General features: G+C 36.9%; 3 protein-coding genes and 1 non-coding gene across 4 annotated transcripts; all 4 read left to right on the forward strand.

Moving 5' to 3' along the window:
* Positions 1 to 1,819: 1,819 nt before the first annotated feature.
* On the forward strand, positions 1,820 to 1,926 carry LOC125584686. The gene has a single exon (XR_007321596.1). It is a non-coding gene; the product is annotated as a small nucleolar RNA R71 (small nucleolar RNA).
* A 13,463-nt stretch (positions 1,927 to 15,389) lies between these two features.
* On the forward strand, positions 15,390 to 17,079 carry LOC125583971 (embryo-specific protein ATS3B-like). The gene is made up of 3 exons (XM_048751616.1): positions 15,390 to 15,671; positions 15,763 to 15,873; positions 16,545 to 17,079. The coding sequence occupies exons 1-3, from the start codon at positions 15,549 to 15,551 to the stop codon at positions 16,878 to 16,880; spliced, it is 570 nt and encodes a 189-aa protein (XP_048607573.1). The 5' UTR covers positions 15,390 to 15,548; the 3' UTR covers positions 16,881 to 17,079.
* A 2,969-nt stretch (positions 17,080 to 20,048) lies between these two features.
* Positions 20,049 to 25,562, forward strand: LOC106403300 (neurofilament medium polypeptide-like). Its single transcript, XM_048751619.1, has 2 exons — positions 20,049 to 22,048; positions 22,492 to 25,562. Exon 2 carries the CDS (start codon positions 24,609 to 24,611, stop codon positions 25,245 to 25,247), a length of 639 nt encoding a protein of 212 aa, XP_048607576.1. The 5' UTR covers positions 20,049 to 22,048; positions 22,492 to 24,608; the 3' UTR covers positions 25,248 to 25,562.
* On the forward strand, positions 22,521 to 24,497 carry LOC125583086 (uncharacterized protein At3g43530-like). The gene is made up of 5 exons (XM_048749640.1): positions 22,521 to 22,703; positions 22,778 to 23,482; positions 23,563 to 23,724; positions 23,806 to 24,315; positions 24,357 to 24,497. The coding sequence occupies exons 1-5, from the start codon at positions 22,521 to 22,523 to the stop codon at positions 24,495 to 24,497; spliced, it is 1,701 nt and encodes a 566-aa protein (XP_048605597.1).
* Positions 25,563 to 25,601: the final 39 nt, after the last annotated feature.

Here is a 25,601-nt window from a genome sequence, read left to right on the forward strand (position 1 = left end):
TATCGTCAAAGCATGCTGCAGAGGGTCTTCTAGTGAAAACTCTTCAAGGAGCTCATCAGCAAGGGCGTCCATCTCTTCAATGTAGAAGACTTGCCCTTGAACCGTTGGTTTCTTCATTACCTCCTTGATGTCAAAGTGGAGAACGTGCCCTTTACCTAAGTGGAGATCAATCTTGCCCGCTTTCACATTAACAATAGCTCCTGCTGTAGCTAAGAAAGGCCTCTCAAGGATTAAGGGATCTTGAGCTTCCTCACCCATCTCAAGCACCACAAAGTCTGTAGGGATCTCATAGTTTCCAACCATCACGGGGAGGTCCTCCAAGATACCCACAGGGTACTTCACTGAACGATCAACCAATACCAGAGAAAGTCTACACTTCTTGTACTGAGTGAAACCAAGCTTCTTAGCAATAGATAAAGGTATCAAGCTGACACTAGCTCCCAAATCGCAGAGACATCTATCAAATACCATAGGTCCAAGAGTACATGGTAATGTGAAGCATCCTGGATCTTCAAGCTTCTTTAGAACAACAAGCCTCTGGATGATGGCACTGCACTCATGAGTGAGAATCATCATGCCCTCCATCTCTTTCTTCTTTGCAGCTACAACATCTTTCAGGAACTTGCTATATTGAGGAATCATCATGAAAGTATCAATAACGGGCATTGTGACTTGAACTTCCCTCATCTGCTTCTCAAATAGAGCTTTGTACTTCTCTTGCAGCTGCCTCTTGAATCTACCAGGGAATGGAAGTCTGGGTTCATAGGGAGGAGGAACAAAAGAATTCTCACTTGCTGGAACAACAACTTCACCATCTTTCACTGTTTTCTTCTCTTCCCCAACCTTTTCTTTACCTTTGGCTTCCACAATCTTCTCCAAAATCTCATCATTGATCTTCTCATCAACGATCACCACTTCATCATCTATGTTGATGGCCACCCCCTCACTTTGTTTCTCAGCATCCTTGGTGAGAGCTCTATGAGGTAACTGCTTACCACTCCTGAGGGTGATAGCTTTCATGGTCTCTTTGGGGTTTTGCTCAGACTTTCCAGGTAAAGAACCTTGTTGGCGATTTTGGTGAGTGTTCATGGCAGCAAACTGGTTCTCCAAAGCTTTGAACTTGTTGTGGAGATCATTGTAGCTCCCATCAATCTTTGAGTGAAGGTTGTTCAACTCATAACCAACATGCTTCTCACTTCTAGTCTGAGACTCCAAGATTTGTTTCAGTAGGGCGTCAGTGCTGCTTTCTTGAGGAGTAGAGGTAGAAGGATTAGCTTGTTGTTGGGAAGAATGGTGTCCTTTATTGTTGAAACCAGGAGGATGGTTTTGCTGAGGTTGATAGCTGCCTTGCTGGTTGTTTCTAGGCTGATAACCACTCTGTTGGTTGTTGGAATAGGATTTCTGTTGGTAGTTGTTGTACTGAAAGTTTGGCTCTTTTTTGTACCAGCTACCATTGTTGTTAATGAAACACAGTTCTTCTTGACCTTCCAAACCCTCAACCTCATGGACAACAGGTGGTGTCTCTTGGTTTGGGTTACCAACAAAGTTCAGCTGCTCTTGGGTGGATTTATCAGCAATGAGTATGTCTATCTTATCCTGTAGAGTCTTTAACTCCTTCCTCGTCTGCTTGTCATCTGTTCTACTGCCTCTGTCGTGGTCTCCACTATAGACTGCGTCACTCTTTACCATATTGTCAACCAGCTCTTCTGCATCTTCCTCAGTTCTTCCCAAGAAGAACCCATTGCTAGCTGTATCCAATATGGCTCTGTACTTAGGAAGAGCACCCCTGTAGAATGTGCTTAGCAAGCTTTCCTTAGAGAAACCATGGTGTGGACATTGAGCTTGGTAGCCCTTGAATCTCTCCCAGGCTTCACTGAATCCTTCCAAGTTCTTCTGTTGAAAGCTGGAAATCTCATTTCTTAGCTTAGCGGTTCTTGAAGTAGAGAAGAACTTCTCCAAAAATGCTTTCTTGCAGTCATCCCAGGTGGTGATAGAGTCACTGGGTAGAGACTTCTCCCACTGACGTGCCTTATCCCTCAAAGAGAAAGGGAATAGCTTGATCTTTAAGGCATCTTCGGACACACCATTGGTTTTTGACAACCCACAATAGCTGTCGAACCTGTCCAAGTGATCAAATGGGTCCTCCAAAGCCAAGCCATGATACTTGTTGTTCTCGATCACGTTGAGGAGTCCTGATTTGATCTCAAAGTTGTTAGCTGCCATAGCCGGTGCCCGGATTCCCAGTCTATGACCATGAATGTTGGGGCGGTCATAAGTGCCAATGGGTCGCGCTTCTCGCTGTGGGTGTTGTGGAACGTTGTTGGCTCCATTGGCGTTCGCATCATCTTGAGGTTGGTCTTCCATATTAATATCCAATCACTGCAAGTGAGGCTGTTGCTCTTCTTCTCTTCTCTTTCTAGCACACTCTCTCTAAAGCTCTGATGTCTGCAACTCTGGGAACTAGGTTTGATGGACCCCTTCTCCTCAAGTTCATACACCTGAAAGTAAAAGGGAGGTGAAGAAGGAGAATCAGTAACAAGAGAAAAAAATAATAAAAATGACTTAGTCTCAAGCAAGTGACTAAATCTCAATGTTCAAATCTACTCAGAATTTGGCAACGGCGCCAATTTGATGTTAGGAGTTTTCAAGGCTCCTAAGACAAATGATGTAGTATAAAAGATTGTCGAACCAATTCAAGGGATTTCAAAGCACTGAGAATGCAAGTACTCACTTAATCTAAGTGCAACCGGTGATTTAAAAGATTTCTAAACTAATGATTAATGCTAATGCAGTTGCAGAATAATAAAAGCGATAAATGAAGTAACTTTCTTGACTAAGGGAAAAGAGAACTCATGGGCATAGGGATTAGACCTTGGGTGATCAAATTTCAAACTAAGGATGGCAGACGATCAATCAAATTATCAACCTTAAGCTTAGACAAAGTTCTAAACAAGCTTTATGTCTAGATGAATGTTCATTTACGAACACATTTCAAACATCAAATGTCTTTGGTTGAATAATATGAAAGCAATCATTACTGACAATTCTAATGGCTATCTTAGCACCTCTAACAACAAATGTCTTTGGCAAAGTATGCTAAAAGCTTAGAAGAGTTGTCTCAGGCATTTCATTAAACACCTTTTGGGTGGAAAATGCCTAAACATCAACTTTTGAGAGGCCAACTCAGAAGATGCATTACGAATACTCTACTAGCAAGGACTAAGAATGATCTACACTAAAACATCATAGCTCTAACCAAATCACCCTTAATCTCCCTAACCCATGAATTCAAAAGGTGATTACTCACTAATCTCCATGATTCCTCTTAAACCCATATTGGATTTTAGATTAATCATGTAGAGAAATACAAAGAATCGATATGAAAACAACATGACTGCAATAACAAAAATGATCAATTCAATCAAAGAGATGAACTTTCCAAGAGGTTTTTGGTGGTTTTCTTAAGATAAAAGATAATCAGCCTCCAATGGCTTACAAAAGATACTTAAACATAGGTTTAGAAAGTATAAAATGTGCATAACAAAATGACCAAAAAGCCCTTGATAAATCATAAGTTCGACCAAATAGACGACGCGCAGCGACCTCGGCACGTCGCTCCGGGAGGTCACTCTGGGTGCAGGGAGCGACCTCAGGTAGTCGCTGTGGGACGTCGCTCCCGGCTTGTTCGTCGCTCTTAAATCGACACAACCCGAGCGACCTCTGGGTGTCGCTGTGGTGAGGTCGCTCTGGAGCTGGAGCGACTTCGCCTTGTCGCTCTACGAGGTCGCTCCGAAGCGTAAATGGCGAGCGACCTCGTGTTGTCACTCTGGTATGGTCGCTCTGAGAGGTAGGGCACAGCGAGTTCATGGCGTCGCTCTGGTAGGGTCGCTCCCATGCACTGCTCGTCCAATGATCACCTTAATCACCTCTTTTGAGCTGCAAACGCACCCAAATGTCCCCAAGAACTCCATGTGGTACTCCAATACCTAATAAAGACTCATGCATGCAAAATGCAACCTAAACCTGACTAAATCCTAGTCTATATGATCAAAATGCACATGGGTGAATGGATAACACAATGGAAATATGCAAGATATCAGTTATCAAATACTTAGTGTAGATTTTAGGATCTACATTTTGGCGCCGAATGTGGGGAAGAGAAACGAAGAACATCCTTGCTATGAACCCGATCTAAGGTTTGTAAGCACGAAAATGGATCCATCTCATATGGTGTCCGATACCGCACCAAACGAGCCATCACACACGCGCGGTGGCATTGATCTTACTAGATCATAAACAAGAAATGAAACATGAGATTCTATTCTGACCTCAGCCAAATCGTATCTCCATTACTGATTAAAGTAATTCACCTCGCCAAGTTTCATCGATAACGCCCTCGAACCATAGCAGACCGATGATGAATGCTGATCGCCCGACCTCCCGAGTTCAGTGAGCTCGACATCAATCTGTTAAACGAATATCAATCTGTATGGTGATATCACTGGAGTTCCAATCACAAATAACTTTGGATCTTCTCTCAAATCTACTAAAAATCCTAGAAAACCTTTGTTGTGAAAAACAATAAAATAAGAAAACACACTTTGCCTCTAACATGTTGGCAAATCTTATATAATTAGGTTAAAACTCGTTAGGGGTAATCTTGTAAATTGGTGAAGACTTGGGTTCTAAGTCGGTTGTGACCAAACGGACTTTCTGCGAACTTCGCTGTCTATCGATGTCAAGATGTGAACATTGATCGATTATTCCTCTTCAATATCGACCGATGGTCGAGCTCAATGGTCATCTCGAGTGCTTACTCCAAATATCTCCAAAATGCTCCAAAATCATTACTTTCCTCCAAATCACTCCTGATCCTATAAATACTCTAAATAGACTCTATAATATAATAATTAGTAATTAAAACACTTATAAACCATGGGCAAAATTGGGTTAAATCCATGGTCTATCAACTCCCCCAGACTTACCCTTTTGCTTGTCCTCAAGCAAAACAAACAGGTAGTCTCTCTAAAAGAGGTTTGAAAACAGCAGAGACTCACATGATTTAAAACTTAGAATAATCTCCTCTACAATATTGCAATCCACATCTAAGAAGTTCTAATCACAAAAGCACATTATACCATATCCTAACTTAGCAACCAAATTCACCTAGTCAACAACTTAGCAAATCTTTTCTGACATTCCCCTCTACCAACCTCATTTCTTAGCATATATAAAAGTGTAGGCTTTACCTTGGGAGTATCGATCACAGGATGCAAGAATTTTCAAACAAGTTTCTGGACCTGCATGTAAACATTAATTCATATCCTCTCTCTGTACTAATTTTCTCTCTCAGTCAAAGTCTGCTTATATTGCAAGATCATTGACCAAAATTGGACAGGCTTCCATGAATCAAGCCTTAATGGTGGTTGCCACCAAGTCCTGTTCACTTCTTTTTGACCTATATCCTAGAATTATTTGTGAAGCAAGCCTTAATGGTTCTAGCCACCAAGTCCTGTTCTAATCCTTTACGTATAGAATTATTATGAAGCAAGCCTTAATGGTTGTAGCCACCAAATCCTGTTCGAATCTCTTCCTAATAAATCTCTAATAGATATATATATATATATATTAAATTAATTTTTTTTTTTCGAAAATAGAGAGAAAGAGGGTGATAAATCTATCTACACAAAGCTTTACCTTCCAGACTTGTTTGAAGAATCCGATCCCATGTATACCAAGCCCCAAGACAAGCAGTTGTGTCAAATTTAGTGTTGGAGGTCAGCTTTGGTTCCTTCAAACAATCTCAGCAAATGTAAATAGTTGACAAGTTGATCCATTTTAGTATTTTTAATACTATCTGCAATCAGTAAGTCTAGAATGGTGTAGTATTTTTAATACTATCTGCAATCAGTAAGTCTAGAATGGTGCTAAAGAGTGGTTAGATAACAAGCAAAAATCTAAGAAGTTCATTATCCCCTTCTTGACTCAATAAAAACTTTTTTAAAACATTTTAATAAAATTCATAAATAAACTGCTATCAGTAAACTTTCTCCCAGACTTAAACTACACTGTCCCCAGTGTATATTCAGTCAGAGTTATGGTGATAACTAAATCATAAGGACTCAATGTAACAAGTTAGAATGATATACCAAACCGGAATGGATATTCAGTCGGAGTTGCGGTGATAACTAAATCATAAGTTCTTCATTTAAACAGAGAAGATTTGTTAAAAATAGTGGTACAAACAGTTACTAAACTTTCGAGTTGTATGGAAAGTTGCCTAATGTCTCTTTGAGCCTGGTGCTCATTCTAACTTCATCATTTTTACATTTTTTTTTCCCAAAACACCCACCCAACGATCTACTATCTACGAAGCCTATGACCACATGATCACTGACCCTAATCCTTCATCTCTCAACAAAAACTCTGACAATACCAACTCTGACCATAACCTCTCTTCTCACAACCAAAAGTCTGACCACATCACCCATCGATCTTCTATCCATGAAACCTCTGACCACATGATAGTTGATCCTAATTTTTTTTCTCTCAATCACAAACTTGACCATAACACCTCTAACCCTGACCAAACTAATTCTAATTATTACTTTCTTTCTTCCGTCCCTTTTTTTGTCATGTACTTTCTTTAATGACAATTCTCAGATCAATTCTACAAGGGATTAATCCAACGGTTGATATGAGAGTTCAAAATTGCATAAACCTGTCAACATTAATAAGAGACAAACCCAACTAATATAGTCTCTCATTTAGTTACTCGAGTCTTTTACCAGGAAAAATATTTTCGACCCCAAAAACTATTTACATAGTCCAAAGTATACTACAAGTTTGAAGTATCTTGAACTGTTAAAGTGAAGGTCTAAAATTGGTCATTACGTAACGAATCAATTGCTCGAGTGCTCCTGCCAGAAAAAAAAAGAAATTCTTCAGTACTTCTGCCCGAACAATTAATTAAATAAAATTTTATTTAAATCCAAAAAATAAGCAAAAGACCACGAAACTAAAAGAGACTTACATAATTACAACCCAACCAAAGGCATTGCGCGGACCATCAAGACCCGACCCATAAAATTCAGATCTGTTTCTCCATAACTTCCGAAAATTAGTAAGAGTTGGTGTAACTGTAAACATTTGTGTTACTGTGCAACTTAATAAAACTTGAACTAAATCACACTTTTAGTAACTGCAAAACTTAGTAGAAGTTCAACTAATTTTGATTGTATCTCTTACATTGGCATTTATTTTTTGAAACACATTGGCAATATGTTCTTTTATTGTATCTTTTACATTGACAATATGTTCTTTTATTGAAGTTAAAATAAATAAAGATAATTTTATAGAGAAAAGTAGAGAAATTACATTATCAAATGTATTTTACATAAACTTAGCAAAAAATAGATAAAAATTACATGTCGTAACTCATAAACACACAACTAATCTCCAATTGGCCAGTTACGAGCAGTCAAATGAATTTGATTGCAGAAATCTCAAGCTGCACATTTCCAGAAACAACGATCGCATTTCCATCGTGTTCTTGATCCATCTATGGAGACTACAAACACTGGTTCTATTATTGAGGAGCACCAGCAATCATATGAGACGTTGGTATCTATTCTTTCAAATAGAAACATAAACATCTCAGGTTTACCGTAATCCCAATGACCAGAAAGCACCTAACTAGTGATCATGTGATACATCCAATCAACATATTCACGAGTAAAATCAGGATAGTTGTGAACCAATCCTCTATGATTAACGCTAAATGCTAAGTTCATCATACCATCTATATATTTGGCCAACAAGCATCCTCTCTCACCAACAAGATGATTTTTTTCCCTTCCTTCATCAAGTAAATGGAGGATGAAGTATTCATACATACCTTGCAAGTAGATAGCCTCTGGATTACCCAATTGGTAGCACTTAAGCCTGAATGTTCTAACAACATTGACCTGATCTATCCAGTCATTCAAGAAAATGAGATCGGCAGATTTGTAAAAGTAATCTTCTCTACCAACTGCGTTAAACCCAGGGAAAGCAACTTTTGCACAACCAAAGTCCCATATACTGGTTTTTGCTACCTTGGATAGAATCTTGTGAAGCACGGAAGGGGGGAGAGAAGCCAAGTTGAAGTTTGCCATGGAGAGATATTAGTTTTATCAAGTAAATGGAGAGATATTCGTTTTATGAAGTAAATGGAAAGATATTCGTTCTATTTATTTGGAGAAGGTGATAATGACTCTGACCCATCTACAAGTAGACGCCTCGAGAAGACACGAACTCAAAAGACACGACTTCTCACTGCAACAGTTGCATGCCTTGGATTTAAAACTTTTGGATTTGAAACTTTGTATAACTTTAATTGATAAAAATATATAACTTTGTATAAGTAAGTGAAATAACTGATTTATATTGTCTAAAATCATGAAAATAAGCAAACTTTTAACGATTTAGATAGTCTAAATATAAGAAACTATGTACAATTTTATGAAATTTAGATATTACTGTATATTGTTATATTTTGCAAGAAATGATAGCAACAAGCATTATCAGAGATAATAAATGAGGATGATAATATTTAGTAATTTTAATTTCTGTTATATAATGATTTATTACCCCAACTACAAGTTGTAACTCTTCCATTTTAGAGTGATTTGATAGACGGTTCCAGAAGACACGAATTCAGAAGACACGACTTCTTCTACACGACTTCTCATGGCAACACTCGCATGCATTGGATTTGAAACTTTGTATAACTTTAATTGATAAAAATTTATAACTTTTTATAAGTAAGTGAAATAACTGATTTAGATTGTCTAAATATATGAAACTAAGCAAAATTTTAACGATTTAGATAGTATAAATATATGAAACTATGTAAAATTTTAACAAAATTTAGGTATTATTGTTATATTTTGCAAGAAATGATAGCAACAAACAATATAAGAGATAATAAGTGAAAATGATAATATTTAGTAATTTTAATTCACTTTATTTAATGATTTATTAGTCCAATAACAAGTTGTAACTCTTCCATTTGACACGAGTCCAGAAGACACGACTTCAGAAGATACCATTTCTCTACGCCTATGATCATCATTACACTTGCATTTAAACTCCACAACACTAAACCGTGTACAATCATCATTACATTTGCATTTAAACTCCACCGCAGTAAGTTAAATCGTCTCCTTCACTGCGGATAGTTAGATCCAAAAACATTTCACTGCAAAGAAAAGATTATCTCTCAACAAACAATATGGCACAGTACAATAGATTTTCTGAAGTTGTCTACGAGAAGAAGCTCAGGTGTTGGCGTTTCAGAGTGAAAATCCTAAGGATCTACCCTTTTTATTCCTATATTACCGGCAGTGGACCACACTGGATTTATGTCCTAGCCGATGAAGATGTAAGTGCAAAATCATCATCTCTCAAGTTTCTAATAACAACAATGCAAAATCAAAACTTGATCCTTGAACTTTATTTATGTAGGGAACCAAGATGGAGATGACCATTTATGATGTATATGGAGATAAGTATAGAGGCTTTGAGAAGCAAGAGGGAAAATGGGTGGAAATCTTTCGGGTAAAAGTTGGCCATGCCTATTCAGGTTTCAAGGCAGCAAAATATCTGTTCAGACTAACTGCTACGAGCGATAAGCAAGTCCACATCATCGATCCTCTGAACAATCGACTTTACATTGACTTCAAGAGCATCCATGAAATCCCTCACATCAGCAGCATAAACATAAACTATCCCATAGGTACGAATTCTAACTACTAAATAGATTTCATATATGTAGATGTAAGTAACAGAAGCAAAAATACTTATCTGGTAGATACAATGGGAGTGGTCTTCAACACGTAAGCCATTTTCGATGATCCTGAAAGACCAAAGATGGTGTTTTACATAAGGGACAACATGTAAGTATAAAGTAACATATAATCAAAGCAAAATGTTTGCATTAGTGTAATTGATATGTAATTGACACCCCTTATTTTATTCATCATAGTGAGAATCAGATAAAACGTGTGGCAACTGGCCATCATATTTATGCCTTCCAGGAAGGGTTTCAAAACAGGAGAGGTCGTAGAGAGGTGATTGTGGTCCTTAAGATGTGGAGTGTCTGTAGATATATTGGTAAGTGTAGTTTATGTGTTGAGTTTTAAATGTGTTAGTTGAGTAAAACCTTTCCTAAACTCATTTATACATGTTATGTTGGTCCTATTGAACTATGGCTTGAGACCGAGGGTGGATTATCTGACTTCATGTTCAATCCGCTTTTGCCGGAGGTTGAGGAGTTCATGCAGTCTCTATTATGCAGTGACCCTTATGTTCAGAGACATGGGGCTATAGGGCCTTTGTAAATCTGGTTGTTCCCATTGTTCTTCATCTTCGTACTTGTCTTAAACTTGTTAGTTTGCTGTAAAATTGCTAATGTGTGTTAAAACTCATATGTTAAATGTTGGTGAAACTTTATGCTTCTAACTTTTTCAATTTTCCAACTTTGTAAAAATAATACAAACTTGAAGTTCTTGCTCGTATAAACAGGTCAAATTTTGTGTTAGTTTCACTTTCTCAATTGTCCAACATCGTAAAAATTAAAGAAACTTTTTCAGTAGATCAAACTTCATAATCATTCAACTTCGCATAACTCAGGCGAAACATACGAAAAACTTAGAAAAAACAGAAAGTTTAACTTTGTCATAGCTTTAGGAATTACTTCTACATCAAAATTCCTACAACTACAACGACACTGAGACCCAAAATAAGACAACCTCCTGATATTATTTTGGGACCTTCACTCCTTATTGTTGCTTTGAGAACTTGAACTTCTTCTTCTAACATTCGAACTTGGTAGTCCAACTGTTGTATCTCATCAGTGAAAGCTTCATCAACCCATTTGAAGATGTGATTGTCGTTCTCAAGCTACAACATTTTGTTCAAAAAATTTAAAGGTACAACTATTCAAAAAATATAAAGGTACAACTTAAGTGAAAAAGCCTTCAATAACTAAGGCTAAACGAATATACCTTCCTTCGAGCCGCATAGCGACACCGATAATACCGGAAATATGGATTTAGATTGGTTTTGGAGATGAGCTCTATGATGCGCTCCCCGCACCAACACTTAATAGGTATTCCCGGAGTTCTTACTCGTATCCCACCACCGGTTGTGGAAGATGATGAAGCGGACATTATTTCTCTTTCGGGGTTGGGAGAGAATGAAGGTTGAGAGATAAATAGGGAAGAGAGAAAGGGGAGGATGAAAAATGAGGAAAACCCTAAAAAGGTTTTAATACTTAATAATTCGCTTAAAGGATTTTGGGGTCTGCGGAAATTTAGCCAGTTGGGAAGGGGGATGAGGGAAAATTAGAAATTCAAAAAAGCTGGTGGACGGGAAAATTTATCCTACGATTTTCGTGATAAAAGTTTCACAAAGTTTGCAGTTTTACATAAAACATCATAGTTGTACTCTTAAATTTTTTTCCATTTATCTTAGTTTTACTCTACTTGAATAACTGATTTCATGGTTATACCAATTATATTATGTTTCCTAGATTCATTTCTAATATGATTATGTAAACATAAACTTGATTTCAGGCCATAGTAAGTTTTCAAATGTAACAAGGTGAATATTAACGAAAAAGCTATAAGAACACAATGTATTTCCTATATGATTACTAATAAGTAAAGAGATAGGAAATTTATTAGTTCTGATTAAATCATAATTAACATTCTCATATATAACCTTCTTAGTACTCTTGTGTTTCTTGCGGGGATGTTCATATTTAGTTGTACAAACACAAAATACAAATTTCACCTTTCAACGTTCCCATACGATAAAAACATTAAAACCGAAAGTGAAAGGGTTACAGCCTACTACTCTTGTGTTTATTGTGAGGATGTTCATTGTGTTCCTTCTGTTCCAAATAAGTCCCCCCCCCACAATATCGTATTCTCCATATCCAGTAAAGAAAAAAGTTATACCAGTAAAGAAAAAAATTTCACTTAGTTGTACAAACACAAAATACAAATTTCACCTTTCAACGTTCCCATACAGTAAAAACATTAAAACTGAAAGTGAAAGGTTTACTACCTACTCCTCTTGTGTTTCTTGTGGGGATGTTCATTGTGTTCATTCTGTTCCAAATCAGTGCTCACATTCTCTTCTTCTCCATATCCACCCTCACGTTCACTATAGTTCCTAGTACATGAGCTTTCTTTCTCAACTATTGATAGTTGCTCGGTTATTTGAACTATTTACAATTATTGGATGTGCTCTACATGCAAAATACTTATTCTTTGCTCTTTATCCACTGATGTTAGATAAACAAAGACATCTTCATCATCCAAAATATATGATTGCCTTTTAGGTTCCACTACCAATGGAATGTAACCCAAATTCAGCCTCTTCATAAACGGACCTATTCCCATTTTCCTGTATATCCTCTCTTTCAAAAACGAATAAATGATCTCCTCCAATGACGATGTCCTAAAGGATATAGCATATAAACGAGTATCGGCTGGAATCCATTCATAATCATCTCCAGACTTAATGGCCATCATAATCAAACACTACAAGAAAATAATGATATTGCAATGAAGAAAAAATATTGCAATAGGTCAATATATTGTTGCAAATGTATATTTGCAATGAAACCGTATTGAATTATACGGTGTTACTGATTGATTGTTGCAAATTCTTTTTGTTGCGAAAATATTGCAAATTTTGTAATGGATTGATTTATTGCTAAATCCATCGTAATAGTGCAATAATATTTGTCTTGCAAATTTGTTGTATCTTTACAACAGACTTTGTAATTCCAAACTCACACGATTTCTTGATATACATAATACATACTACGATAATATAATTCTAATGCAACTTTGTTAAATTGTATTTGTTTTGGAATTATATTTTCTATGTCACAATATTCCAAATGTGATGGTTATTTTCAAATTTAAAATAATAAAAATAAAAATACCAATTAATCAAATAACTAATTTACTAAATAATCAAATGTTACAACAATATTGAACAATTATTAAAAACCATGCTTCTAAGAAAAATGAACAATTCTACATCGTTATATTTTCTTCTTTTGATGGATTGGAAACACAGGAAACATATGTTGATTTGGCTGCCATATATATTGATTCTTTGACTCCGTTTTTCTCCATCCTCTAGCACATCGACTAGGATTCATCCTGAATCTGAAATAAAAAATAAGTAATAGTAAAATTTTTAAATGAATATCAGAGAAATAACAAATACAAAGTATATACCAAATTACCAAATATTAAACACTTTGAAGTAAAGGTTTTGTTTGTTACCTTCGTTAATTAACTAGCATGCGCTATGTGAAATTCTAGTTTCATAATCTCTCTTTCGCTGAAGAGGAAGCAGAACATGGAAACTTAATTCTCCACAAGTATAACAAGAAATTGAGAAATCATATTTATAAAGAACCGAGAAAAGAAAAAATCTTAATTGCTCAAGAATCATATCCCTAAGTTCACGTATATGCTGGTATCCTATTTTAGAAAATTTCTAGCGTGGTGATATACACCGAACTATGAATAAAATGATATATATCAGTTATAAAAAAGATATATTAGCGTGTTGGTTTCATCTCATAACAAAATGATACTCTAGAATTATAATTCAACAAATTTTCAAAAATATATCGTGAAATTTGAAATATAAGATGAGTATAACTTAACAATTGAAAATCTAGTTTACTTTAGTTAGTTAAGTTTTCGTTATTCAGTATAAATTTAATAAATTTTGGTTCGAAATTATATTGATGAAATAATATCTAAAAATTTCTTTTAAGGGGGATATATATTAACTTTTAAATTGAAAAGAAATATCATAAAATACATAAAGATGTTGCAAATACAGTGATAAACATGTCAAATATTAAAACATGGTACTTTCTTTCCTTTCTCCAAAAAGCCACATCTCATTTTCTTTGAATTTTTCATGGGAAATTTGCACGAAAAATTTTATAAGTAGTAAAAAACTTGCAAACTAGTAACAGAATTTTGTAACGAATTTTTTGTCGTTGGTTGCGGTGAATTTGTATTTAACTGTTGATATGTATTTATCATTGAAAAAACATGGTAAAATTTGTTACCAAATTTCAAGAGAAGATAACGTTGCAGAAAATATGTTGCAATATCACCATTTTCTTGTAGTGAAAGTGTATGTTTGTAAAAGAAAGACACATCTGTAATACAAAAATCATAAAGTTAAACCATTTAAGTTATACTAAGTTATACTTTGTTACACAGTTTTCTCAGCAACCAAGTTTTCCCAAGTTTTACCCCAAAACCAAAGACCCAGAGTTATCAGTTTTGATTCCCGACATTCTATCTTTCCTTATGATTATGCAGTTGTTGATTATCCAATTCCGTAATAGGCAGACCACCCACACTTTCCGATCATGTTTATCCTCTTCAATTCAAAACCAAAAGACCCATAGTTATCAGAATCCCGAGTTATCAGTTTTGATTCTCGACATTATATCTTTCTTTATGATTATACAGTTGTTGACCATCCACACTTTCCGATCCTCGATTAGTCTAGTCCCATTACAACTACGAATTTTGTAAATCAGAATCCCTGGAAATCGTGTATGGTGGATTATAGACGAACTCCAATGACTAATCAGGTTTAACGACGATTGAAGATACATACCCTGCAAAACGGATTTAATAGCTCAATGATTCAGCATCCAAGCGACGAAACCGCAATGCGATGATAGCAAAGAAGAAGAACGAGGGGAATGGAATTCCTCGACGGATGAGAGAGAGAGACGATACACCCCCTGATTTGGAGTGTTTTGATTGGTCAGTAAGAGAAGGACACTTTCGACATTAACTATCCGTAGGGAGAGTATCAGAATAGACAAGAGTATGTGAGAATTAGTAAGAGTATGACAAAATGAATTTCGCCTTATTAAGAGCATCTGAGCGTGAGCGTTTCACCCTTACGTAACGCTCTTGCGAAAACAATAATAGGGTTGCTCTATTCTCTGACGCTGAGATCGGCGGTTGCGTCAAGAAACTACTACTCACATGGCAAATTCACGGCTGAAGGGAAAAAGTCTGCTTATTTTTTTAGCCGCAGTGGCAACAAAAATGGATAAATCTGACGCTGGAAATAGTAGCGTTGGTGGTCTCTGCATTTTCTATCTTTGGAATTTGTTAACGTCTGATGTTTTTCATGTTCAATTTCCTTCCGTTGTAGTGTATTTAGTTTGACGCAACTGCCGATCTCAGCGTCTTGTAAAAGAAGAGGGCTAATATCATAAGAGTTACATTTACTCATCTACCTAAACGACCAGATGACATGAGACGTGGCTCGTGAGCGTTGCCAAATTAATTCGGAGCAAAAACTTTCAAACCGCAATTGAATTAATTTCAATTATTTCCGGTTCGACACTTTTCCAATTTTCTAGGTTACTGTTCCGAATTCCCTAAATATCGATTTCGTCTCCACGAGCGATTTCGAGAAGCACGAAAATGGTGTCAACAACACGTTTCTTCACTCTCCTCTGCTTCGCCTTCTCAACCTTCCTCGCTGTTTCCGAATCCAAACTCTTGGAGCCTCACGCCGCTGAGTCTTTCAATGTCAGCCTCATCCAGGTTCGCTCTCTTTGTGAACTTCCCTCCCTGGGAGCAAAAATCTTTTGATGAAACTTATGATTTTCTTTGTAATTTTGCTCGAGGATTGCAGAAACTGGGGGCTAGTTGCTCTTATACAGTGATCATCTCGACGAGCTGTTCGTCATCGAGGTACACTCGCGATCAAATTAGCATCGCTTTCGGAGATGCATACGGAAACCAGGTTAGGGATTTTTGATTTTGATTTTGATTTGGTGAAGGATTTTGATTATTCGAAGACTTAGGTCTATGGATTAGGCCTAGCGTTTTGGTTTTAAATGTTTCATAGCATATAACTCTCTTTGTGATTGAGCTTGCTTAGGTTTGATTTGATTTGATTTCTAGTTAGCTATTCGAGTCAGTTCTTGATGATAGTGTGCACGAGAATAGGAAGAGAAGTCTCTGTTTCATGCAGAGTGTTTTCTGTTAGAGCTCTCAATAAGAGAGAGGCGTAGCTGAATATTGGTGAGGTTAGTGTGAGACGTTATGAGTCTCTCTGATTGATTCATAATCCACATGAGATCATGAATGGGAATGGCGCTTTAGGTTTATGATCGTTATGATATTGTAATCTCTAGTTCTTTGTATCTGTGTGTTCTTACAAGATCACAACAAACTACCAGATTGCTATTGCTCTCTCATGTTTCAGATGCCCGATTACAACATCCACAGTTTAGCATTGGTTCCTAAAGTTCTATGCTTTAAACGTTTGAGTTTGAGATAAATATACCTATCTTAGGAATAAGATTGGAACGTTTCAGTGGATTAGTTTTAGTTGAAACTAGTTATTTAATCTATTATTAGTAAAACCGTAAGTAACGTCCCGTTTTCGCTTTGGCTCTATTCTTGAAACAGATATACGCACCAAGGCTTGACGATCCCTCTACAAAGACGTTTGAGCAATGTTCGTCAGACACATTTGAGATAAACGGACCATGCACATACCAAATATGCTATGTGTATCTCTACAGGTCTGGTCCCGACGGTTGGATACCAGAGAGTGTAAAGATATACAGCCATGACTCCAAAGCAGTCACCTTCCCTTATAACACGAACGTCCCTGACAGTATATGGTACGGTTTCAACTACTGCAACAGCGCCTCGGATTCTAATGCCCTAGCCATTGCTCTCGGAAGGATTGTGCTCATACTGCTTGGGTTTATTGTGGCCGGTACAACATTGCTATTGTAAGATGCTGTGGTTATGGTTTTCATGTCGGGTTTGTGTAAACATATGAGTAGGACTTATGCAGAATAATATGTACTGTTATTGAAAAATTGGGTGTATTGATGATATCCCTTCGAAGATTTCTGTAATAACTACGAAGTTACTTATTACTGCTAATTTACAGTGTGTAGATTTTATAAACATAATGTATTTGTTACAGATTCTGCCCTGTTCATTAACGTATGTAACTTTTTTTAGAAATGAGTAAGAATTCAAATTGATTTTGTTTTTGACGCACAATATGGTGCATAGTTATGTATTTAAACAATAATGTAAAACATATAGTTAGATGAAATTTTTAACATGAGATGCATAATTTTTTCTTTTTGTAATATGGGTTTTGTTTTTCTTGAAATGAAGCAACAACTCTGGTATATTGATATTTTATTTCTCTAATACTCAAGGAAGGTGGAGGGCCCTAAAAAAAGTCCAGACGCTTCTCTTCAGTCCTACTACCTTACAATCATGGGTTCAAGACGTGTGTCCCTTTCAAATTTTTCATGAGTTGAACATTTTAGTTTGCGGCAGTCTTCCTTTTCTATAATAGATGCCTGATATCTTTCTTGCTGCTTTTAGATCGCTTCTACGTTTCTAAAAACAGATAAAAGACTATTGGCCTTGTTGGTAATGATAAAATGAAGGGCCAGTACACATTGATCTTCCCTGCAACAAGCAAACCATGTCTCGGTTGATTCCTAATATTATCAGTTTATATAGCAGGTGCCGTCTAGTACTTCCATTACTTGGTAAATTTAGTTGTACAGTCTCTTATACAATTATTATTCTTCAGTGGAGGAAGTACCATCATTTTGCACTAAGACTAACGATCAAGCTTCTGATTTGTTGCCTGGCTCAAGATCTTTGCATCATTCAACAATGACAACGTGAGATAGGTTATTATATGTCATTTCTCTTTATCCTGATGAACTACTGATGTAGCGAAAGCTTTATAGGATAGAACTAGAGATCCGTTGATTCTGAGAATACCCGGAAAAACTAGAATAATCACAAATATCTTATTTAGTCTAAGAATGCCTAAAATCAGTATTTTCTTAAATTCGTTGAGATCACCAATGATCTACCGAAAACAAGGAACAAAGAGAGAACTCTCAATTTTTATTAATCAAATTATCTAACTTATAAATTGAATACAAACTTAAGCCTCAATGACTATATATAATAAAACCATAAAAACCCTAAATAATAAAGATAATTATCTAAATAATTAATAAACAAATAATAAGATATTTGGAAATATTCCAAATACTTATCTACATCATTCTCTCCGGGTTGGAGAAGATTCGCCCTTGAATCTTAGCCGTAGTCTTCAATTAGTTTTCTTCTTCTACTCCATATGTAAAATTCTTTAAGCCATCGAATATATTGATCCTTTGTGTTAAACCCTTTTGTTTGCCAATAAACTATTACAGCAGGTGACATAATCAATTGCCTCCTTCCCCTCTTGAACTTCATAGCAAATTTGTGTAAAGATTCTTTTGCCAACACGTTAGAACACGTAACGTTCAAAGACCTATCAAAAGCTTTTTCACCAAAGATAAAATATATGGTTTTTGCATCTTGTGCACACACGTCAATAACAAATTCTACCTCATCAAAGATGGAAACGATTGGATCATCAAAGATCGGATCAACACCATCATAGAGGTCAAAGATCGGAGAGCCATAAATCTCGTTGAGATCTTTTTCAACTTCGTCTCCGTATAAGTCGTACACTGGATCCCTGTGAACTTCTATGTAAACAATTTGTTCACTTTCGACGAACAAACTCTCCATGATTCCAGAATCGATCCATAAACCAAAACACCAGCTCTGATACCACCTAATGCAGCGAAAGCTTTATAGGATAGAACTAGAGATCCGTTGATTCTAAGAATACCCGGAAAACTAGAATAATCACAAATATTTTATTTAGTCTAAGAATGCCTAAGATCAATGTCTTCTTAAATTCGTTGAGATCACCAATGATTTACCGAAAACAAGGAACAAACAGAGAACTCTCAATTTTTATTAATCAAATTATCTAACTCATAAATTGAATACAAACTTAGGGGATGTATTCAACTGAGAGTTTCAGGTGATTTGTATTAAAATATCAAATCTACTGTTATTGAAACATGAATTTTAAAAACTCATTTAAAATCTACTGTTATTGAATTTGACATTTCTTAAAGTACTCTGAAATCCACTGCTATTGAAAATATTTTAAGTTGTGGATTTTTAAAGTTTTCAGGTGATTTTAGAGTGTTTGGGTATGATTTCTTAGTTAAAAAAATTAAAATCCAAATCTCATAGTTTTAGGTGATATTCTAGAGTAGTTTAACAAAAATCACTTAAATCTCTGCAACTTATTGAAATCATCTAAAACCCCATTAAAAATCAAATCACATCAAATGTTAAATTGAATACATCCTCTTAATCAAAAATAAAGATAATTATCTAAATAATTAATAAAACAAATAATAAGATACTTATCTACATCAACTACTCAGGCAAAGTAGGATAAATTTGCTAACTATTAGTCATGTTATTGTAGTTTTACTCTTGCTGGACTTAGAAAGGGTAAGTTCTCGACATTTGGTTGCTACAAACGTTGCTGCTCGTGGTCTAATCATTGGTGATCTAACATAATGTTCTATAACTTCTATTATGTTGTAGTGTGAGCCTCCACGTGATGTTGAAGATTATATTCGTAGTTCTGGCCGAACATGAAGAGCTGGTAAAGCACATACATTATTATCTGGGCAGCTACTTTTGATAGTTTGCATTAGTGTTGGGTTTGCTTGATGTTGTCACGATCTGTATTTTATTCCTGTTGCTGGAAACACTGGAGTTGCGGTTATGCTATACTATTCTAGAAAGTCGGGGATTGAAAAACAAGCTGGTGTTAAATTTGAGCACGTTTCTGCACCTCAGCCTAATGATATTGCCAGAGCTGTTGGCATGGAAGCTGCTGAGAAAATTACACAAGTCTGTGACAGGTAATGTTTAAACACCTGCACATCAATCTTCTTGTTAAATCTAATAAAGAGATAATTTAGAAATTGTCATATTTACCCGAGAATATATATATCAAAATGCAGTGTGGTTCCTGCGTTTATGGCGGCTGCCAAGGAATTGTTAGAAAGTTCAGGTGTATCAGCAGTCAGCAGAAGTACTCCTTGCAAAAGCTCTTGCCAAAATTGCGGTTGATTTTTCCCTTGAAGCACTTTCTTCTGTTGTCTCAATGCCAAGTGGTACAGTGATTTTAAATGCCATTTGTTGTAGGGATTCAGTTAAGAAAAGGTCACTTCTAACATCAGTGGAGAACCATGTCACACTACTTCTTGAAGCCGGGAAACTGTACACACCATCCTAAGTTCCTAGTTTTTTTCTGTCTCTGCTGAAACACTAAAAGAAAATTACTAAGATGGTTGTTTGTTGCACAAATCTGTGGTTACTACACTGAGGAGAATCTTTATCAGAAGACAAAGTTAATTCGATTGAAGGGTTAACTCTAACAGCAGATGGACAAGGTGCTGTTTTCAATGTTGTACAATCGGATGTAGATCAGTTCATAGCAGCTGGATCAAAGAATGCTGAAAGTATGAGCTTGGAGTAATAAGTTGCCTAAACTTCAAGAGAGAGAGAACCAGTGCGGAGAAGATATGGTCGCGGTGGCAACCAAATGGGAAATAGGTTTGGTCGTGGCAGAGGAGGCGGCAGTAGATTTGGTCGTGGTGGTGATGGTAGAGGCCAGAGATGGTGAAAATCTCTAACCCAACACCTTCCCATTGATCAAAACTCCTAAAATACCATAACTATTTTATTTATTTGTTTTTGTTTTATTTTCTATAAACAACTTTTAAGGGGAAGCTCTTTTGTTGCTCTTTTATCAATTTTGTGTAATTTGGATGATAATGATGACAACTCTTATCAGTGTTCATGGCTTACCATTTCTTCCGGGTGAAATGATTCTTTAATGGTTTGAGCATTTGATTTTATGGAGAGATAACAACACCATGCTATTTTAAAGACATTTCAGCATTTTTGTATATATGTTCGACATGGAACACCCTAACCCGAGCATCGCCTGGACATCACATGATATGCGGTCCAAAGCACTTCCACGACCCCTGATTATCACCAATGCTAGCATCCTCGGGTTAGTGTTCATGAACTTGTTTAAATCAACGTAGGCTTTCTCAAAACTGTATCGTCGATGTTGGCTGGAAGGTCTACGGTCTACCCTGTTACTAAGGGGAGAATAGTCCTCTAACATATTCCATACCGACACCAATCTGCTCACATTTTAGCTGAATTCTTGTTTTCTCCTAAGTTCAATAAGAAAGTTTTAATTTTTCATATGTTTGTATGACTAGTACACATAAACTAGGATCCATATTTGTAATGCCTCAAAATCTAAACCTTATATAATCAGAAATTGTGATTCATATGAAAATTTAACACCATGAAACAACAAACGCGCTTCCATATCATCTCCAAACTTCACGTTTGAGAACATGTAACAATCGACCCTTATTCAATCCCATAGAAGAAAATCGGACTTTACTCTGGATTGCCCCAGTAACTCCTATGTTCATTCTATTTTATCCCACCAATTAAAAACAATATAATTTTTAATATATTTTAATCAGAAACGTGGTGAAAATCGAAATTGCCCTTAATGAAACCAAGTATTTACAGGATCCAACCTAAACTATTTGACTCGACCCACTATTAGCCGGATCCTTAACCAGATCCGCGCGTTCCTTTCCCTTTTCTCTTCCATTGTCGTCTCTCACTCTCTTCTAAACTTTCTAAACCTGAAAATTGAAAAAAAATCCTAGAACCGACGAAAACGATGAAGCTCACCGCATTGACTGCTTCCTTCACTGCTTCTTCTCTGATCTTCCCTTAGTCCCTCGTGCCATTCCTTGTTACTCTGATTTCATCATTTCCCCAAATCAGTCTGTAACCCTAGATTTGACGAAATCAATTGAAAAAATTGATCGAATCAACTGCTCCTGCGGCGTATTCTATTCTCCCGCTCCTTCTGTCGGCGACACAATCGACGGAACCCTAGACTTCATCTCCCATCTCCTGTTTTCGTTCTCGTCTCTTCCGTGTAAAAGGTATGTTCTCTCTCCAATTTTTGATTGATTTTGTTGTTGGTTTGAAAGTCCGTTTGAAAGTATTGTGGTTGAAAATCGGTTAGGTTCAGATTTTTTTCAGAATGAGGATTACAGAGACTGAAACTTGGACACGTTTGGTTTTGAGGTTATAGAGATTGAAAGTTTGGTTTCAGACTTGAGATAAGTCTAGTGATTATTGAAGACTAACTGTTTTGGTGATAGAATGTCCTAGACTGTTTGATATGTGAAACCGAGTTGAGTGATTGATTTATTGTGATGTAGTGATCGAATTGATTGGTTGGAGTTTTATTATTGAATGAATGATTTAGGGTTTTGAGATCAGACAGCTATAAGAATCAATGATTTATTTTGTAGATATTTCATTGAATGGGTTTGTTAGCGTTGGTGGTTATTGAACATTTATTGTGTATGTATATATTCAGGGGATCAAGATATTGAGAGGCTATAGATAATGGCAGGCCGAGGTCGAGGGAGAAAAAAATCTCAGCAGAAAAAGTCCACAAAAAGAAACAGTGCTCCTGTAGAAGAGCAGCATGTAGAAGAACTTTCAACAGAGAATGATAGTGATGATCTGCCAGCACACGGAATTGAGTCTGATAATCAGGGAACCGATAATCAGTCTGCATCATCTCAGGTAAATTATTCCCAAATGCTAATAAACAGACTAGTAAGAAACAAATGCTAATATAATTTTTATTTGGTTTACAGGAGTGCCAACCACTGCCACCTGATGAGCTATGTTTCAAGAACACCGAGTTCACCCAGACGTGTAAGATACAGAGGAAGTGTTATGTGACCGAGACGGTGAAGTTTCTGAAGAAGGCTAGGTTTAAGCCTGAGCTCGAGTGGTTTGAAAACCACCCTCAGTTTTGCCATTTTTTCCACATGCCCGATGAACCAAACTTGAAGCTGCATGGTATGTGGATGCTTCTACTGCGCACTGTTCCTTTACATGAGTCAGAGGACACATCTTGGTTTGCTGTTAATGGAGTGCCCATTCGGTATTCAATGAGAGAGCATGCTCTCATCTCGGGATTGGACTGCCATGGCTACCCGGCTAAGTATAAGAAGATTGGAAGCTTTGCGTTTGTAGACAGGCATTTCAAATCACATAAGGAGATCACTATGCTATCTGTGAGAGAGAAGTTGTTGAGTATGAGTGTGTGTGGGGATCGACTCAAAATGGCAGTGCTTTACTTCTTAGGCACGATTATCAGAGCGAGGGGAAGGTATAATGCCCCGTTCGACCCTTTCGTATTAAGAATCGTCAACGATGTGGAGGTTTGTAAAACCTTTCCTTGGGGTCGGTTGACGTTTGAAGATGCTCTCCGGTCCATCACTCACGTGATGAAGCATCTGAAAGGGAAACCTAAGAATAATGTCAACTTTCCCGGGTTCATAATTCCTTTGGAGGTAAATTTGATTTATCCTTATGATTTTTTTTTTTCGAGTGTATTTTTTTTCTTATGATTTTTTTTTCTTTTGACAATCAGATCCTGGCATTTGAGTGTATTCCAGCTCTGAAAGCACGATTAAGAGAAGGCGTAGAAGGCTGTATGAGTAAGTGTCCGAGGATGTGTAAAAAGCGGTTCCAAAGTAACAGCATGAAGGGTTATCCTCTTGAGGATTTGTACGACACACTAGGAGAAATTAAGGTATGTGTTACGTGTTGTTTTGTTTTTATTAAGTGAGTGGAATACAATGTGTTTGATATTTTGTTTGGTATAAATTTTCAGGTTATTGAAAGTGTTCTTGTTCCTACTGTTGATGAGGAACCTCTCATGGCACGCTTAATGGATGGGGAGCCAGACTATAAAAATGAAGAAGGCGTGAGTAATTTGTGGAGCACGTGGTTGACTGTTAAGGAGAAGCCTATCTTTTGGCAAGAACTCTATGAGTTAGATGTGGCTGCAAGGGAGTTTCCTCAGAAGAAAGACAAAAGGAAAGTGCATGAAGAAGCATCCTCCTCTAATACAAGTTTGGAGGACGTTTTGAAAGGGTTTGAAGAGAGGTTGATGACAAGTTTGAGTGAAGTAAATGGGAAGGTGGAAAAAATGAACAAGAGGCTTGGGAAGATTGAACGTTGCCAAGTTGTTTTAAAAAAGAGGTGTAAAAGGATGAAGACAATGGAGAAGAAGCTTGAGAAGATTGAAGATTGCCAATATTATTTAAAAAAGAAGGCCAAGAAGGTGGAGAAAGAAATGAAGGAAATGAAAGAGAAGAGGAGGATAAGGAGAACAATGACGGTTTCGACTATCATGGCATGGATTATGACTGGGGTGGACAGTGGAATGACAGCAATGGAGCGGACGCAACAACCAAAGAACCTGAAGATGCAGATATGGTTGAAAATACAGAGGTGGTAGAAGAGAAAGAGAGTGAAGAAGACGCTCAGAAGGACGATAGAGGTTCTGAGGAAGAGACATAACCTGAACCTGAAGCAGAAGCAGAAGCTGAAGAAGACAAAGAAAAAGAGGATGAGGAAGAGAGTGAAGAAGAGGCTCAGAAGGAACCTGATGAGGTTCAAGATGAGGTTGAGATGAATGAAGCCAATGAGATTGAAGAAGAGGTTGAAACAGAGGCTCGGGTTGAAGTTGAAACCGAGAAAACTCCTACACCACCATGTGGTAGGACTAAGGCAGCAGCCGCGAGGAGACAAATCCTAACAACACCAGAGAAGTTGTTTGGAAATGCTGAAAAAATGGTGGAGGAAGAGGTGAAAGAACCTGAGGAAGAGGGTGAAAAAATGGTGGAGGAAGAGGTGGAAGAACCTGAGGAAGAAGGTGAAAAAATGGTGGAGAAAGAAGTGGTAGAGCCTGAGGAAGAGGCTGGAAAAATGGTGGAGGAAGAGGTGGAAGAACCTGAGGAAGAGGCTGGAAAAATGGTTGTCTACGAAGGCAGTACTTGTGAAACGAAGGAAGCTGACAAGGGAGCAGCCAAGCCTTCTGGAACTGGGGTCAAGCATAGGCCAAAACAAATGGCATTGAGGAAGCACGCTACTAAGCAGGCTCCTAAGCCGAGGGGTAGACCGAGAAAGGATACTGAACCAAAGAAGTTCACAACGCCAGAACAGACAAAAAGGACACGTTCACGTTCACAGTGGGTTTCCACTCCTTTCACTGAAGCTAACACTGATGAGATTGAAGGGCGCAAGAAGAAGCCTAGAACAAAGGCGTAGAAGACAAGAAGCTTAAAATATTTTGGGTGTTAAGTATTTATCTCGGATTTGTTGTGAACTTATGTAAGAAGTTATGTTTTGTTGCTTGCTGGTCTGTAAAACTTGAATGATATCTCTTATGTAGGATGCTCTGTGTTGTGTGATTGTCTTGCAGCAGGTTTAGCCCAATTGAGGACAAAACGATCTAAGTCTTAAGAAAACACATTTGTACTACTAGGTTTATTATGTATTACTAAGACAAACAAAATTTGTCAACAATAAGAAAAAAAAAATATAAGAAAAAAAAATGGCACATGTATAAAACGTGTAAAACGTGTAAAATATAAGAAAAAAAAAAGCACATGTCTAAAACGT

This window comes from Brassica napus, chromosome C3 (assembly GCF_020379485.1).
Source record: "Brassica napus cultivar Da-Ae chromosome C3, Da-Ae, whole genome shotgun sequence".
Taxonomy (NCBI): Eukaryota; Viridiplantae; Streptophyta; class Magnoliopsida; order Brassicales; family Brassicaceae; genus Brassica; species Brassica napus.

Bases quoted from the DNA above. Each gene is read 5' to 3' on its own strand.
- LOC125583971 (XM_048751616.1), top strand. From the start codon at position 15,549: ATGGTGTCAACAACACGTTTCTTCACTCTCCTCTGCTTCGCCTTCTCA. The intron at 15,672-15,762 runs GTTCGCTCTCTT...CGAGGATTGCAG, and splicing joins TCAATGTCAGCCTCATCCAG to AAACTGGGGGCTAGTTGCTC. The intron at 15,874-16,544 runs GTTAGGGATTTT...TTCTTGAAACAG, and splicing joins GAGATGCATACGGAAACCAG to ATATACGCACCAAGGCTTGA.
- LOC106403300 (XM_048751619.1), top strand. From the start codon at position 24,609: ATGAATGAAGCCAATGAGATTGAAGAAGAGGTTGAAACAGAGGCTCGG.
- LOC125583086 (XM_048749640.1), top strand. From the start codon at position 22,521: ATGGCAGGCCGAGGTCGAGGGAGAAAAAAATCTCAGCAGAAAAAGTCC. The intron at 22,704-22,777 runs GTAAATTATTCC...TTTGGTTTACAG, and splicing joins ATCAGTCTGCATCATCTCAG to GAGTGCCAACCACTGCCACC. The intron at 23,725-23,805 runs GTATGTGTTACG...ATAAATTTTCAG, and splicing joins ACACACTAGGAGAAATTAAG to GTTATTGAAAGTGTTCTTGT.